The sequence below is a fragment of the Magnolia sinica genome, chromosome 2 (assembly GCF_029962835.1).
Source record: "Magnolia sinica isolate HGM2019 chromosome 2, MsV1, whole genome shotgun sequence".
NCBI classification, from domain to species: domain Eukaryota; kingdom Viridiplantae; phylum Streptophyta; class Magnoliopsida; order Magnoliales; family Magnoliaceae; genus Magnolia; species Magnolia sinica.
In genome coordinates this window covers 25,455,463-25,471,659 of record NC_080574.1, presented here as the reverse complement: position 1 = coordinate 25,471,659, position 16,197 = coordinate 25,455,463, and the positions used below count along the sequence as shown (strand labels likewise).

Sequence of the window (16,197 nt, the reverse complement as noted above, 5' to 3'; positions counted from 1 at the left end):
TGGTTCTTCATCATTGTCATGGCAGCTTTGTCCTAGCCATTTAAGGTCAGACAGAGAACCACCATCCATGTCCGTCTTCATTTTATCATCTTTTCAGGCTCCTTCAAACAGTTTGTGAAAGAAAATGCAGCAGCAGCGCTGGTTATTAAAAAAAAAATTTAAAAAAAATTTAAAATTAAAAAGGAAAAAGAAAAAGAAGGCCAAATATTCTATAGGTAGGGTCTTCACATCTGGATTTTTAATGCGTGGGCCATCAGCTCATCAGATCAACAGATCCTATCACTGAACTGTTATAAGTTCTCTGCCCAAGCATTGTATGGTACCTCTTTTCCTTTTCCGTGTACTGAACATTTCTTGTTGATTGAGGATTGAGGTTTCCGAGATGGAGGCACTCTGACTCCAAATCTCAAACACACACACACATGGTACGACTTCTAGGGCAATCAGAACCGTTGATCTAGTTGGCCACCTTTTAAATGGTCTAGAGGTTTGACAATGGTCAAGGGTACCAATACCAAACCCACCTAATCAGCATTACAGGAATAGACTCATGAAATGCTTGGAGGACGAGAAGCAGCAGCTGTCCACACTCAATGGGCTGATAGTAAGGATTATAGGACCACCATTATGTTCTAGGTAATTAATTGCCTTTCCAGGTCGTGGCCCACTGGGTCAAGTGGCAACTGTTCTAATTTTCCTGGACGCAGGGCCACATGTACAGTGGAGATGATTTAGACAAGGGAACCTTCATTCCAGGGAGGACATTGAGACTCATGAATCACCATCTCTTTATAGTGTATGATCAAGATATTCTTCTTGGTAGTCCACCTTACCCACGCAGTATTCATTTCTAGGGCATGGATTTCCCACAGGCATTTTATACCAATCCAGTGGGCCTATTTACCCACGAAGGCCCATGGAAGGCGGCTCTTTCACTAAAATGGGGGAAATGGCTTTACGGACCGTCCATCAGCCGTATTCACCCAAGGACGTCCACCTTTGAAACCGCCCTGGGGCCCACGATAAAAATACAAATATCAGCTTCATCGAAAAGTTCATGTCCCCCAAGAAGTTTTCAACGGTAAGTGCTTAATTCTCACTGTTTCCTATAGTGTAGTCCACTAGAGCTTTGGATAGGCTTCAATTTTGGGCTCATGCCCTAAAATGAACTGGTAAAATAAATGGACGGCATGGATAAGACATACATCATGGTAGGCCTCGCAGAATTTACTCAGTACGCTAGCATATTGAGTCACTCCGTACGCAATCCGCTTCCTCTGTTGAGTGTTGATTGGCTTTTGTGGGAATATGGCCGTCCGTGGGACACCAACCACAATTTTAAGTTTATGAAATACTCTTAAATTTAATTAAAAGCTCTTTAATGTCCTTAAAATTTTCAATGTAAAAGAAGTGCGTGAAGGTAAAACTGTCCAAACGCTCGTTGTATTAGACTATTAGTGTTCAACCAGCTTACTTTTTATCATTTCTGGCCACGGAGCATGGCCAGATGTAGCTGTTCACGTGCTTATAGGACCACATCCTTTGACGCTGATTACTCAACCGCAAGAAGCTCAATTTGATGTGGCCACTCCTCGACTCTTTCCAAAGAGACATGAAAACGTATAAATGTGGCACCATGTAAATACAAATTAGAGCTGAGCTTTTCCAGACAGGATATTCATCTAGTGGGACCCATCACCACATTGTTTATTGCTCAATACTATCCAGTCATAGGTCAATGGTTCTGAAACGAACGTCTATACCAGCGGATCATGTGCCACATGCACGTGTGTAGGACATCCTAGCAGTGAATATTGTAGGCTCCATGATAAAGATAACCTGGAACACTAATCAATCATGTCCATTGATTGGGAATGATGGTTCAGTTGTCCATTGGACCACCTTTTTACCTTGGGTTCTTTATGCTGGGAACCACCTCACCATTGGCATTGTGTCTATCCATTAGAAGGGTTATTTGGATGCATGGAAAGACATGCTATGTATCTTGCTCATGTCATGCCCTGCATGAGATGTATGATTATTTGAACCATATAATAAAAAGTATTAGAATATATATTGGGAGCTTAAGATGATTGGTGACACATAGCACTATGGCATATGTTCATATGAATTAACATATGGTATATGTGAGGTGTTTAAACATGAATGATCTTATGTATAAAAATATTTATCACATGTGATGCATGTACAAAAAATCGTCATGTTCTTCCATATATCATACACAATTTTAAGTATGTATATTCCATATAACCTTTTGAAAATCTTACAATAATTCTGTGAGAAATTCAAACTAAGATATTGCAGTATCATTACAAAATTTTCAAATCTAGGCAGATTTTAAAATATCACAGTTTTAGCGCTATATTGTTCCAAATCATTGCCAAAATAAGTTTTAAATTAGTAGAAAACTTAAAATTTTGTAACATAACTATTAATTTAGAATAAATATATTTATATTGGATGAGATTTTCTTGATAATATCTTAAGGAAAACCTCAAATTTCAAATGAAATTTGTCCCTATGATTTATGATTATAGGAATCCCTTTTACTCCTAATCTCTATAAGTCAACATGATATGTGCCTTATATCAGCTTGGATGATGACCTGAACCAAAACTTACGGAATGTCAATGGTGGCCATTCAATCCCTATTCTTTCTTGGGTTTTAGACCACTTGAGTTTCGGATTTGATTTATTTGTGGGCTCGGGTACTAAAATGACCAGGCCAAATGGGGCCAAATGGGTGGATGAAGTGGATATAACATAGACATCATGGTGGGCCCATATATCTTAGGGGTCGTTTGGCACCATGGATTCGAGGGGATTTCAAATCCCTTGTATGTTTGGCAACAGTTTGAAATCCAAGTTTTGACCTTGGATTACATCTAAAATCCTTTCTTACATGTGTAACATATGTGTCACTAGGCTATTAATTTATTGAGCACATGACCCACCGATGATATCCCAAAACAATCAGATTGTCAATTGTATCACTATAATTGTTTCAATCGGATGATGTGCACTGTCCAAACATTGTCCATGTAAATTAATGGTTAAAATTCGTTAGTTGGACACTCAGATGTGATCTTGTGTGCATGGCCCATTTGAGACTCGGAACTTCATTATTTTTAGGTAAAGTATACAAATCAACGGGCTTATTATAACCATTGTGTCAAACATTACATATTTATATTAATTAGAGATATTAAAGTTGATTAAGTAATTAAATTCAAATCCTATAAATATACCATGCATAGCTACTTTTGGATTAAAGAGGATTTTGAATCTAGTGTGCCAAACACAACACGGGGATTTCGAATCCGGTGGGTTTCAAATCCAGTGGTTCTGAATACAGGGGTACCAAATCCACGCTCCCAAACAAGGCTTGGGTTACAAGTTTTATTCGTTCTCCTTGTGAAACCGAGTTACGCGATTTGCGCGCATCCAAACAGCCCCTGGCATCTGTTTTTAACATTTCCTTTTCTTCGTTTCTGTCATGCATTAATGGAACCGAAGCTGAATCAGATAAAAGAAATCGGAATGATGAGATCGACGGTTCGACGTGGCACTGCCTCAAATATTACCCCTTCTCCAACTCTCTTCATCAATCCCTTGAAAAACAAGAAATCACTGACGAACCGCTTTCGAGCCCTTTCTCAGGTACCCAACCTTCCTCCTTTTTCATCAGAATCTACGAACAAATGCCATTCTTCTTCTATTTGACAAAAACACCCCTGACTATTGCCCATTATTACGTCTTTCGTATTTGAAAAATGAAAACCCAAGTTTGAAGAATTATGACCGAAATACCCTTCTTCCGATTGAGTTCATTATCGTGGGTGTGTTTGTATGCACTGCTGAAATGAATTACAATAATCCGTTAATAGTTAGTAGGCATTGAATTGTAGTTACGTTCCTTTCAAATCCAACTTGAATGGAGTTTTCAAAACCATTTTGAAGCAAGCATGACTATACTCAGTGGCAGAGTAGGCAAGACGAGTTGGTGGAGGCCCGTTACGAATTGGCTGTGAGTAAGGATTTGAATAATGGTATTGGTGGGTTTTGAAAATGATATGAAACAGGGCGTATTGGATGATATGAACCTGTATTGGCTGAAGACTTTTTTAGCAGGAAAAAATAATAGGAAAATAGGGACTAATATGTAAGATATCATAATCTCTGTTAAAAAATGTGCGTGTGGGCGTTTTAAACATATATCTGGTGGTGAATCAGACTGTATTTTGATAAGAATGTTGTCTGTTAGCTTCACCTGCTGAAATTCAACCAAATAGGTCCTAAGTGAACATAAGTTAAGCATGATTTGGTGGATTAGGTCCCATTGCATATGAATACAATAGAAAGAAGATGAAAGAAATGAAAGCCTGAAGGACTTGAGGCCCATTAGTCTTATTTGCAGTGCTTATAAAAGTGTTGGTAAGATTTTGAGCCAAAGGCTGAGGGCCTCATTTCAAAGTGCTTTCATGGCTAGGATGCAAATTCTCGACAGTGCTCTTATTGCCCACGAGTGCTTGGATTCCTATCATAGGGTGTTAGGCAAATAGTTCTTTGTACATCGGATCTGGAAAAGGCGTATGATCATGTTGATTGATTTTTTCCTTGATTATATGTTGGCTCGAATTGGGCACTTTGGATCAAAGCTTGCATTTCTTCGACAAGGTTCTCTGTCTTCGTCAATGGTTCTCCGTTCAGCTTCTTTTGAGCCTCAAGGGATCTTCAACTGGGGAATCTCCTTTCTATTCCCAATAGTCTCTGAGCCCTAAGAGAGGATGTGAGGAAGCCCTCACTATGGAAAAGTAAACTCTCTATTTCATGTCTCTGTTCTGGTGTCTGATGTTTGTCCTTGATAGGATTAATAAGCTCTGAAGGTACTTTTTATGGCAAAGGGGTGCGGTTGGGTAAATTCTACCTACTAAGTTGGAGGGTGGTCTGTAGACCTTTTGTCAAAGGACTTGCTAGAATTCATTAACTTGATGATGTGAATTCTGCTCTTGGTAAACGGGTTTGGAGATTTGGAGTCGAGGAGGGTAGCTAGTGGAGATCCATTATTGTCAGAAAATATGGCTCATCTTCCATGGATTGGTGGATAAAGGAATTGTCTTTATATCGAGCGTCTTTCCTTTGGAAAGTCGTTGCTCGTATTGTGAGTTGAGTGTTTTTTGGCTCAGGCTTCGCAGTAGGGGACGAGTCAAGGGTTAGATTCTGGGAAGATGTCTGGTGTGGAGAGTCATTGGCTTTGAGATGATTTTCCCTCTGTGGCCCACTTCTGCTCCGTCGGAATTTGTTTGATTTCGAGTTTGATGACTTGGTGCAAAACTTCCTTCTCTCTTGCAAGGATTTCAACTTTCTTTAGGAGTCAAAGACTCGCTGGTGTGGCTTAAGAATAAATCAGGCATTTTTTTTTCTAGTGAAGTGTTTCTACTTGCTTATCTCGCAACGTGGGAATTTTGGCTCTTGTTGTCATACTGGCCCTGTTTGGTCCTATGGTGCTCTTTCTAAAGTAGTGTCTTTCACTTTGCTTGCTAGCAAGAATAAAATCCTCACTATTGAAAACCTTCGCAAAAGGGCAGATAGTGTTAACGAACATTTGTCTTCTTTGCCTCAAAGATGCGGAGTCAGTGGATCACTCATTCATTCATTATGCCTTTGTTATGGAAGTCTAGTTTGCCATTATGTCCTCCTTCAACATTTCCTAGGTGATGTCGTGTTCTATCAAGGGCCTTTTCCTTTCCCAGCATGCCAGTGGGGCCAGTAGGAAGGGCAGGTTCAGGTGGAGGGTTGCTCTGCTCGCAATTTTGTGGTATGTCTAGGGCAAAAGGAATAACCTTTGTTTTTGTAACAAGAGTGGCTCTATAGTTTGGATTACTAGTTAGGCTATTTTATATATCAGGGATTAGGTGCCCTGAGTGGCTATGGGTGTTTTTTGTTTCTCTTTTCTTTCTTCTATTTTGTTTTTTGTTTTTGTTTTTGTTTTGTTTTTTTTTTTTCAACCGCTTGGTCTTTAATAAGATGCATTATTTTTTTAAAAAAGTGATGTTTTACCCCTTCTAATATTTCCCAAAATTGTCAAGACTACTTTGATTCATTGAATCTCACTTAAATCTTATGTTTTGATAATCAAAATAGGCCTAAATCTAGTCTAAAATTAGCTACTACACTTCCTTCATGGTTGACATGAAGAAAGAAGTGGGAAAAATGAGAGAAAAAAATGAATAAAAAAATTTGAGAATAATTTTTTTCAAAGGACTTTATGATCGTATCAGCTTGTGTTGGCTTGTATTGGTATTAATATGGGGTGTATCGGCCTGTATTGGCTAATATGGTTCAATTGCTTCTTAATAGAGCGGTTTACCCCCATAACGTGTAACAAGGGTGACCGATACCATTGCATAAAGGTCGATACATCCGTAACATAATGGATACTCAAAACCGTGGCCGTGAAACTCATTCATAATGGCAATGTGCCCCAAGTGGCTCATACATGTTGGTGATATCCACAACATGACTTGTTTGTTGGATCAGCACAACTCATTCTTATTGGTGATCTGCATCACGCTACTGGTCCATATTGGTTGAGTTGTGCAATAGGTGTGGCAATGGACCGGGCTAGGGCTAGTCCAGGTTGGCCCTAGCCTGGCCTTAGTACCCTAAGCCTTGCCTCGGCCCTATAGGGCCGGCCTTGTAAGAAATTTTTTTTTTAATGATCGAAGGTTTGGAATACTCCAATTTAAGACTTTTCTTTTCTTTTTCTTTTTTTTCCCTTATTTCCCTCTCTATCTATGACAAGTCTCATGATATAAACAGTTTTGAATAATTGAATCTTGACTGAACCCAACAAGTGCCTTTAAACTACACATGTATGGTGAATTGGAACCACACACAACCTCCATTCTTTTGGTATGATTGGACAAGGACAACAGGCTGGGTCTGTCCATACATCAGTGGCCCAAGCCTGGCCTGGACATTGCGCCTTGATTTCAAGCCTCGGCTCGGCCCTTGGGCCAAGTCTAGAGACCCAAGCCCTGACCCTACACGGTCAGGCCACTGGGCCCATTCAGACCCCTATCACACCGGGGCATGTATATTTGAAGTTTTGGATTGACCTATTGCAAATCATCCAATTTGTATCATTCTCAATGATACGACCCAGAGTCGGTGCGGGTCAAGTCGGGCATTGAAACCAGTTTTTTAATCTATAGTTACAGGAAGCACAATATACCCTTGCAAAGAAACATCTTTTTGGATCTTACCAAGGTGGTAATGGAAGGAGTGGCCCTGTATCTTAGTGGAACATTAAATACAGGACTTTTTCCGAAGTTCCTTATACGGGGTTGTTTCAATTTGAAAGGACAACAATCTCCCCTTCCCACAAAATGATTAGAGGCACCGCACAGAGAATATGAAAGATGAAGACCTTACGTTTGCAATTTAGAGTGAAATAGTTCTGGCCTTGTCAACAGTGATGGGGTTGTAGGTCCTTCTCATAGGCCCTTCAAAGTACCAGAGTATCCTATAGGCATAATGCTATGATACCCAGATGCAAAGACAATTACAGACGTGGATAAGGAAACGTTGATGCCACTTGGCAGATCCAGGTGCTTGGATATGGATATGGGAATGGGTGTCCTTTCAATGTACGGAACTCTATTGTTATTCATAATATTTTAAAGATGAGATCATTAAAAATTTGTCCCAAAAGGATGTGGGTGGAGGTAGTGTAAGAAAAGAGTTGATTACCAATGATCTAACTGAAGTTATGGTCCTTGATAGAGTGGAATGGCAGAAAAGGATCCATGTAGCCAACCCTATTAGTTGGGATAATGCTTAGATGATGATCATCATCATCATCGCAAAAGAATTTGTCGAGAGTTGAAAATAGTCCAAACTGTATAAAAAAGAAAAAAGAAAAAGGGATGATAGTCATCTCTTTATCATTTGATATTGCATCCATATCATCATCATAGGCTTGTCCCGGCTATTTGTAGTCAGCTTAAACAAATTTGTTGTCATGGTAGCTTGGCAGAAGTTTGACAACTGGTTGCCCACCTAACAAATCTTTTTAATAGAATATATAAGTTTTAGTAGATATTGTACCGCAAAGTATTTATTGAGTAACTATGGAAATAGTAGAATGCAGTTACATCCATATACATGCTGAGTCATGCCATTGCCAGTATCATGTTCCAATATCCATATCACATACTCTGGATACTCGAACCCCATGGGTAAATGTGTTGGAATCTGGGAATCTGGCCGTCATAGTTGTTATGTCTATCACCATAGAGATGTTTACCGAATTCTCTGTTCTATATTTAAACTAGTCATACTGTCTTCAACACAAACAGAAAGGAATGGCCATTCTTGTCATATATGTTCTCAAAATCTGATTTCAGTTACATGTTTTAAAAGCATCCAAGTGAACTGCATCAATGTATTTGTGAATGGTACTGCTCCATCTAACTTTTGCCTCACGATTAAAGCTGCTCGTAGTGGAAAAGATTAGGTAGGTCATTATCTTTCCAGCACAGCTAGAGTGATTGGTCTCATTAGAAAACTGAACATAAAAGGGAATGAAAATGACAGAAAAGAGAGCTAATGACTGTTCCAGGACGCCCTTTCCCTATGTTAGCAACAACAGCAAAAAAACAAGAGATGTTGGAAAGTAGTACATTTTTTATATGCACGACATTATATCATGTGGTAAACTGTTATGGAACAAATTCATAACAGGCCATTTGTGAGGAATATAATGGCCTTTACATTGTAATTAGGGGTGGCAATGGGTCAGGGTGCCTGGCCTGGGTTGGCAGCCCAGCCTGTAGGGCCAGGGTTTGGGCCCCTAAACTTGTCCCAAGGGCCAGGCTTGGGCTTCAATTCTAGGACTGGTGTCCATGTTTGGCTGGGCTGGGGCCAATGATGAATTGCCCACCCCGGCCTGTTGGCCTGGTCCAATACTCAAGTGGGTCTTTATTATACAAAGAGGTGGATGATTTAAAGACACTTTTGTGGGTCCCATTTAACTTTCATGTGTTGTCTAAAGGCACATTTTGGATTTGGGGTTATGTTTCTATCATCAAAACCATTTATATGATAGGACTCATCATGGATGGCGGGGACACTGCGAAAGATAACATAGATTTTGAGTATTTCAAACTTTTGATCATGTCATTATTTTCCTCACAGGGCCAGCCTTATACAACCTGGGCAGGGCCTAGGCTTTTTTGCCTGATTAGGGCCAGGGCCAACCCTGACCCAGTCCATTGCCACCTCTAATACGTTTCTCCAACGTTTTATTGGATGTCTTTGCTTATCTTCTCAAAGAGGGGAGGCAATATGTCCAAAGGGAAGAAAATATATGCAATATTAAATTGAATACAGGAGAGGCCATAGAAGAAATACAGTTGCTATGAAATATTACAATTTTATTTATTTTTGCATAAAATTTTAAATTAGTGTATTGTTGGTGTGCACAAATTCACATTATACTTGGTTTATTTATTTATTTTTATAACAAACAATTTGTTCTATGATTGTTATAGAGGTGGAATTTTATTCAAATTCAAGGGCTATCAAAGAGTCAGAATCCTGCCAAGCGGTTCTCGGTTCACGTTGTCAAAGAGTATGTTGACTTTTCATATCCCTTCACCATTTTTTGCAATTAGGTTAACATGTACCAGTTATTTTTGTCCCCTTTTTTATGACTCGTGCACATATGCATGCAGATATGTGGCCAACAGACCACTAACAATTTGAATATTTCTCTGCTAGGGGTGAAACTTTGACATCAATTTCAATGCAATACGGGGTGTCCATGCAGGCTATCGTGGCGGTGAATGCAGACATAGTTGATATTGACCTGGTTTTGGAAGGACAACGCCTCAATATTCCTCCTAGTGCCAAAGAAGCTCAGATGGTCAGGCCCCAATGTTGTTCTAAATTATTCAACTGCCATTATTTATTGCATTCATACATAACTTGTCTCAATTGATGTTTAACTTGTTCTATTGGACACAAGAGATGCTTCTGAATCACCAAAAATCTCATGATGAGGTCTTCAAGAAAGCAAAATTAGATGCCATCTCTTGGGGAAAGAATTCCCAATGCAAAGATAGGGGCACTAATGCAGGGGCATTTTCACACCAGGCTCGAGTAGGGTTGCCTGTGGGATGCGAGGGCACACTCAGAGTGGGCGGCTCGTGTGAAACCCATGTGATTTGGGGCCCATGAGGGGGGTTCGGCCGAGGTCCTAACCCATGAGACGTGGGGCCTAGGGTATGAGATAAAGGGATTAATTCGCCATGCTCTAACAGTTTAAGCTTTTAGAGCAAGTGATTAATTGTCCTGTATCAAATTGGTATTAGAGTGGGAGGTCTTGTGTTCGAGACTCCTCACCGAGGGTGATTAATGCAAGAGCATTTTCATACCAGGTTCGAGTGAGGTTGCCTGTGGGATGCAGGGGCACACTCGGGGTGGGCGGCTTGTGTGAGGCGATACCCATGTGATTTGGGGCCCACAAGGGGGGTTCGGCCAAGTTCCTAACCCATGAGATGTGGGGCCTGGGCTATGAGATAAAGGGATTAATTCACCATGCTCTAACAATTTGAGCTTTTAAAGCAAGTGATTAATTGTCCTGCATCAGGCACCCACGCTTTGGAAGATGCCAAATCAAACGAGACCACATTAGGAACACTGGTTGGGGGGTTAAACGAAAATTTCAACCATTGCCAGAGATCTATTCTCCTTTAAAAAATAAAAAATAAAAAATTCTAGACTCCATTGATGATCCTCTCTCTCTCTCTCTCTCTCTCTCTCTCTCTCTCTCTCTCTCTCTCTCTCAATTCCTTTTGATCCTATTTGTAATTCTTTGTGAGGAATCCTCTTCTACCTATTGATAAAATTGTGATTTCTCAAAAAAATAAAATAAAATAAAATAAAATAAACTTATTCGATTGGAAAACTAGGAATATTTTTTGTTCAATCTATGGGAGCAATGCTTATTCCTGGATTTTCTTGGGTCATATCCATTTAATGACGTAGACGGCTATCCTTCATCATTTTTATTTGAGCACAAATTAAACACCTCTTGGATTTCAAATCTGTAAAACTGTAGGTAATTTGAAATACATCTATTATGTACCTTTTGTGTTCTTTATATTGGATCTTGCCACTTAGGAACTATTAGTTTACACAAAAGCTCAATCCTGAGGAAAATAGACCTTACTGCAAAGGTAATGATTTGAACTCCCAGTAGACTTATGTGGGTAGTGCAAAAGAAAAGTATCCTTCTCATTGATATACAGGTTTAGGTACACATGGTTTTAAAAGACTCTTTATAACATTACATTAACCAACAGATCTATTAATAGTTTAGAGAGGATGCTCTGGTAGTGCAGTTATTCAACTTCATTACTTAGTCTGCAATTACGATTTTCGGAGGACTAATGTGCACTTCTTCAAATTGATAAAAGAAGAAATGTCTTCATCAAAGGAAAAAGTACAGTTCTTCAATGAATGGCTCGCATTTTTCTATACTCGAAATGACAGCAATCTGTGACTGCTGTCAAGATTTTAGTGCTATGTGCTTTGTTACAGTAGAGACTACATTTACTTCAGTTGGTAAATTTGAAAATGTGAAAGAGCTTCATTTACAGCCGAAACAACTGAAGAATGAATAATCTCAAGTAGTTATATATGCAGTGTGATGTCTTTCATGATCAAGTTGTTATGAACACCTACAATGTGCAAATCCTGTTTCGTAATAGCTTGGACCACTTCTGGCTTTTAATACATCAAACCTTTAATTTTATTCTCAGGATTCTGCCTCGACAAATCAATTAGATCATTGCAATATCCATGAAAGATGCCAAAGTTCCTCGAGTATCTTAGGAGCACATGAAAATCAAAGAATTTTCACCTTGTTATCCTCTCAGCACATACAGCTTGTAAGCACTTATATCAATCTATAGTGTGGGAGTTTTCATACTATTTATTTCTAATTCAGCTCTCTTTCAATTGCTGGTCTTTCATTTGGTTTCAAAGTATACTGAGATTAGTAACCCAACAAGCTTATCCATTTCATTATCAGGCCAAACCCACTGGTTATTTTCTAGTTCTGGTTCCTCTTATTGCATTTTGCATCAGATGCATAATTGGTACCTTTCACCATAGACTCCCCAAGCAATTGAAACATCAAGCAGTCAACGAATCCAAGGGTCATCATCAAAGATCAAGAAGCGAGCGCTGGAAATCTGTTCTCATAAGGGAATCAGATGTTGCCGATGCTGAGTCAAGGCAAGATCTTGTTGTAAGTATCTGATGCTACCTCTTGCAATTTTTTTTATATGATCCCCAACCCAGGGATATGCATAGTGGCCTCAGGTTTTCCGTTTGTGGTCAATCCTATGGTGCAGTGATCAAAGTCATGGACAGGCTGTGCCCCAAAATTTTCTCGGACAGGAAGATTATAATCGCCCCATTCTTTGGCCTTTGTCAGCCCGAATGTGAATCATTTCTGTCTTCCTTTTATTAACCACCTATTTTTAGGCCACAAAGGAAGAGTTATGAGTGTTCCATCTAGGAGATAGTTTGCCCTTGGTCGATGCACTGTTGGGAATCGTTTGGAACACCAAACAGAGGGCCCCACATTTACAAAATTAGGAAAAGAAGATACTGTAATGCTGAGGTCGAGGATCATATACTTCCTCTGCTTAGTGCTAGATCTTGTATTTAGCATCTGGCTCCACTCTTGCAGGCTGCATAAGCAGCTAAAAAAATGTGGTAGAAAGCTTGTTTCGACGCATGCATGTCCAACATATCAGTACTTGAGAAAATGAATTGACTGTGTTAAGAGGGCTTTAAGTTGAGCACAAAATGTTTTTTACTGTATGGAATTAAATTACATGCATCATATGGTCCCTTTCAATGGCCGCCCAACCTGCGTGTCCAAACTCTCACTCCAGAACTTCATTTCAGATTTTGTTCCTACTGCTGGATCTTCTATTCAGCCAAGCTGTGGGAATTTTTTTGCTGTTATGGTCGGTTTTTTGGAGGTATCTTAGCAGCAGTGGGTTCTTCCTTTTTATTGGTTGTTTTTGGTTTGTTGAGTGAGATTCCATTTGACAAGTGTTGGGCCTGTTTTGCTGAGGTTTTTGGTTTTGATGCAATATCATTTTTGTCTTGCTGCATTTTCTGCATTCCCTGACCTAGTTCAAGCTCTTTCTTCTCATTCAGCATTTTTTATGGAAGTAAGTCAGCTTGGGCATCTTTCTTGTTGGTGTATGGTCTGGTTTGGTTATGCTGTCTTTGCCTGGCGGCAATGCAGCATGTTGATCTCCTTCGGAGCTTACATATACAAGTTTAGGAGTTTTGTTGCCTTTTCCTCTGTACTGGGGCTTATGATGTTAAGCTTTCTAGCTTTTGCTGGTCTTGGGTTGGCCTTCGACCTTTGTATGATTTATCTACAGTTTTGATGTGACCATCTTCCTATGGGCCATCCTGTTGTTTCTTGTTTTCATGTTCCTTAGGGTCTGTTTGAATTCAGGCACATGATAACTGGTCAGAGGCATGCTGTTGGTGACTAGTCGTTCCTCCCTTCGTCAAACACCCTAGAACATGGACAAGAAAGATTCTGGAACATAGTTCCACCCCTCCACCAAAAATACCCAATTCATGGTCTAATGATCATCTATCCATGGCTACTAGTCCAAAATTGCATTGGTACCCATCAGTGTTCGAATTATCTCCGATATTATCGAAATATCTCCTATATTATCTTTATCTCCAGCTCAACGATACCGATTACACTGGTAGTGATACTGATAATGTTGGTACTATAAAAAATTCCAGGCATTAGCAATGTATTGCTAAGTATCGCCAACTTATCACTATCGCTAATGTAATCATCAATATTTTCAACTATGTAAATTCTAGGCGTCACTTGTATTGCCAATGCATCAATATCACCAATGTATCGCCGATATTTTCGACTATGTAAATTCTAGGTAATGCTTGTATCATAAATGTATCGACGATATTTCAATAATATCACCAACGTAATTGATATCATCAGAATTTTGTTTATTGGATAATTTTTTATTTCAATTTTTTTTTTCATGGACACATGGTTGTATGTAGTGTTCAAATTTTAATTTCAATAATATTAATAATATCTCGATATTATCGATATCGCAACATGCGCGATATTGAGACTACAATCTTTTGTTCCTTTCCAGTTGTCGATGATTTCTTGGTGAAATATCATATGTTGTTGATTTTTTGCAATATTGATGGATGTTTTGATGAAATGTTGGATAGGTAAATAGGGTGGATGGGATGGTTGGTCTGATTTCTTACAACAACACATGCTTTTAAGGCCCTGCTAAATGGAAACTTGTTATATATGCATTCGTTTTGCAATTTTTTTTTAAAAATTTCTAAATATGCAAATATGTACATTTTAATATTCCTGAAGTTTCGCCGAAAATTCCACCGTTTTTCCGATGTTTCCCTGCATTTTTGGTGATTAGCGATATTATTGGCGATATCGATATTGTTTTTGTATCCCTGGCCAGCGAAACTTGTAGCGATACCGATACGTCGAACACTGGTACCAATGCACACGAGGGTTGATCACGATGGACATGTAGAGTTGTTCCAACTGTTTGTCAAGACGCACCTTTGCCCAAATCTAGACAACTCCTTAATGCAATTATTAAAATTAAAAAAGTCTTACACCTAAAACTGATTTTATGGGTGTTCTTGAACTTTGTAGAATCCTTCTGATGATCAATCACAAGTTCCTTTTGAAGACATCTCTCGTGCCTATACCAAGCTTGAACCTGCTTACCTTAAATTCTTATCGGAATGTGGAATGAGTAAATGGGGTTACTGGCGTGGAGGTTCCCTTGAATAAAGCATGGTGCAGGCAATGTTGGACAGAACCTTCAAACTATTAACCTAGTGGAGTTTCATTCTCCGTGCCCGCTACGGTCATTTCGGTGAAAACAAAGGCTGACCTGCTTAATGGGATGATGGTAACCCCACAGCTTGAGCTCTCTACAGCGCCATGGTATTGAGAAGAAAATATTTTGTAACCCACCAAGAAATCAGGTATTTTCAAATTTGTTTGCATTGTATGTAGTTCTGGTTCAATTACTGATCTTTGGATGAACATCATTCCATTTCTCAAAATATTAGTGAGGAAGGGACCCGCAGTGTGCATAGGGATGACTTCATTTTGTTTAAAAATGTGAATATTACTACGCCTAGAGTGGGATGATACAATCAGACATCAATTAGACCATGATTGAGCCTTCCAGTATAACACTACAACAATCACGACTATTCAATTGGTGTGGCTGACCAAAATTTAAAAAATAAAAATAAAAAAAATCCGGAGTGTCCCACCGAAGAGATGCCATGCTTCACTAGACTTTAACTGTTGAATTGATGGCCATGGTGTAATTTTGAGCTGCCTTCCACATTTAAGACGTCCAATTGGGTTGTTATGACCATCATCAAAGGAAAAAAAAAAAAAAAACTGTTATGATTGGCCACTGAATCCTGTCTTTAAACCATGGCATCTCAATAGTATGGCCACTGAGTGAAAGAACGTCCCAAATCATGTCATCATTATACTCAGGAGCATCTCTTGGATGGAAAAGTCTAAAACGTTGATTGGGAACTTGGGATTATCCAGCATCAACAAACTCAAGGATGGTGGAGAGCAGTGTCGACAAGAGAACAGAATTCTCACTGTGGGTGTTTCACATGTAGGAAACATTCACCATGGTTGTTTCACTAAAGTTCCTTTTTTCTTTTTCTTTTTTTTTTCTTTTTATATCAATACATTAGGGTTGGGTTTGGATGCAATATTGAATTGAATTGCAATCTGTACTCTATGAAAATGGATGCAACCAAACTATGGTTTCCTTAGCATTTGTATTGAGGGGTTGAGCTTGAAAATTGCAACTCGGAGAATTTGTTACTGCCACGCATTGTAAAAAAGAAAGAAGAAAAAATAAGCTGAGAGAGAGAGAGAGAGAGAGAGAGAGAGCTCTGCAACCCGGGGCTTAGCTGCTACTTAGCTTGAAGGATACTTCCTCACTGTGAATATCAAGTTGCATCATCTTTGTAATTTCCTCTTTAATGAAATTAATT

The 16,197-nt window shown here is 39.2% G+C and overlaps 1 protein-coding gene across 1 annotated transcript; it reads left to right on the top strand.

Moving 5' to 3' along the window:
- Positions 1 to 550: 550 nt before the first annotated feature.
- Positions 551 to 15,340, top strand: LOC131224502 (uncharacterized). Its single transcript, XM_058219886.1, has 7 exons — positions 551 to 604; positions 3,312 to 3,681; positions 9,579 to 9,658; positions 9,857 to 9,952; positions 11,853 to 11,981; positions 12,125 to 12,343; positions 14,810 to 15,340. The coding sequence occupies exons 1-7, from the start codon at positions 551 to 553 to the stop codon at positions 14,948 to 14,950; spliced, it is 1,089 nt and encodes a 362-aa protein (XP_058075869.1). The 3' UTR covers positions 14,951 to 15,340.
- The last annotated feature ends 857 nt before the right edge of the window (positions 15,341 to 16,197 follow it).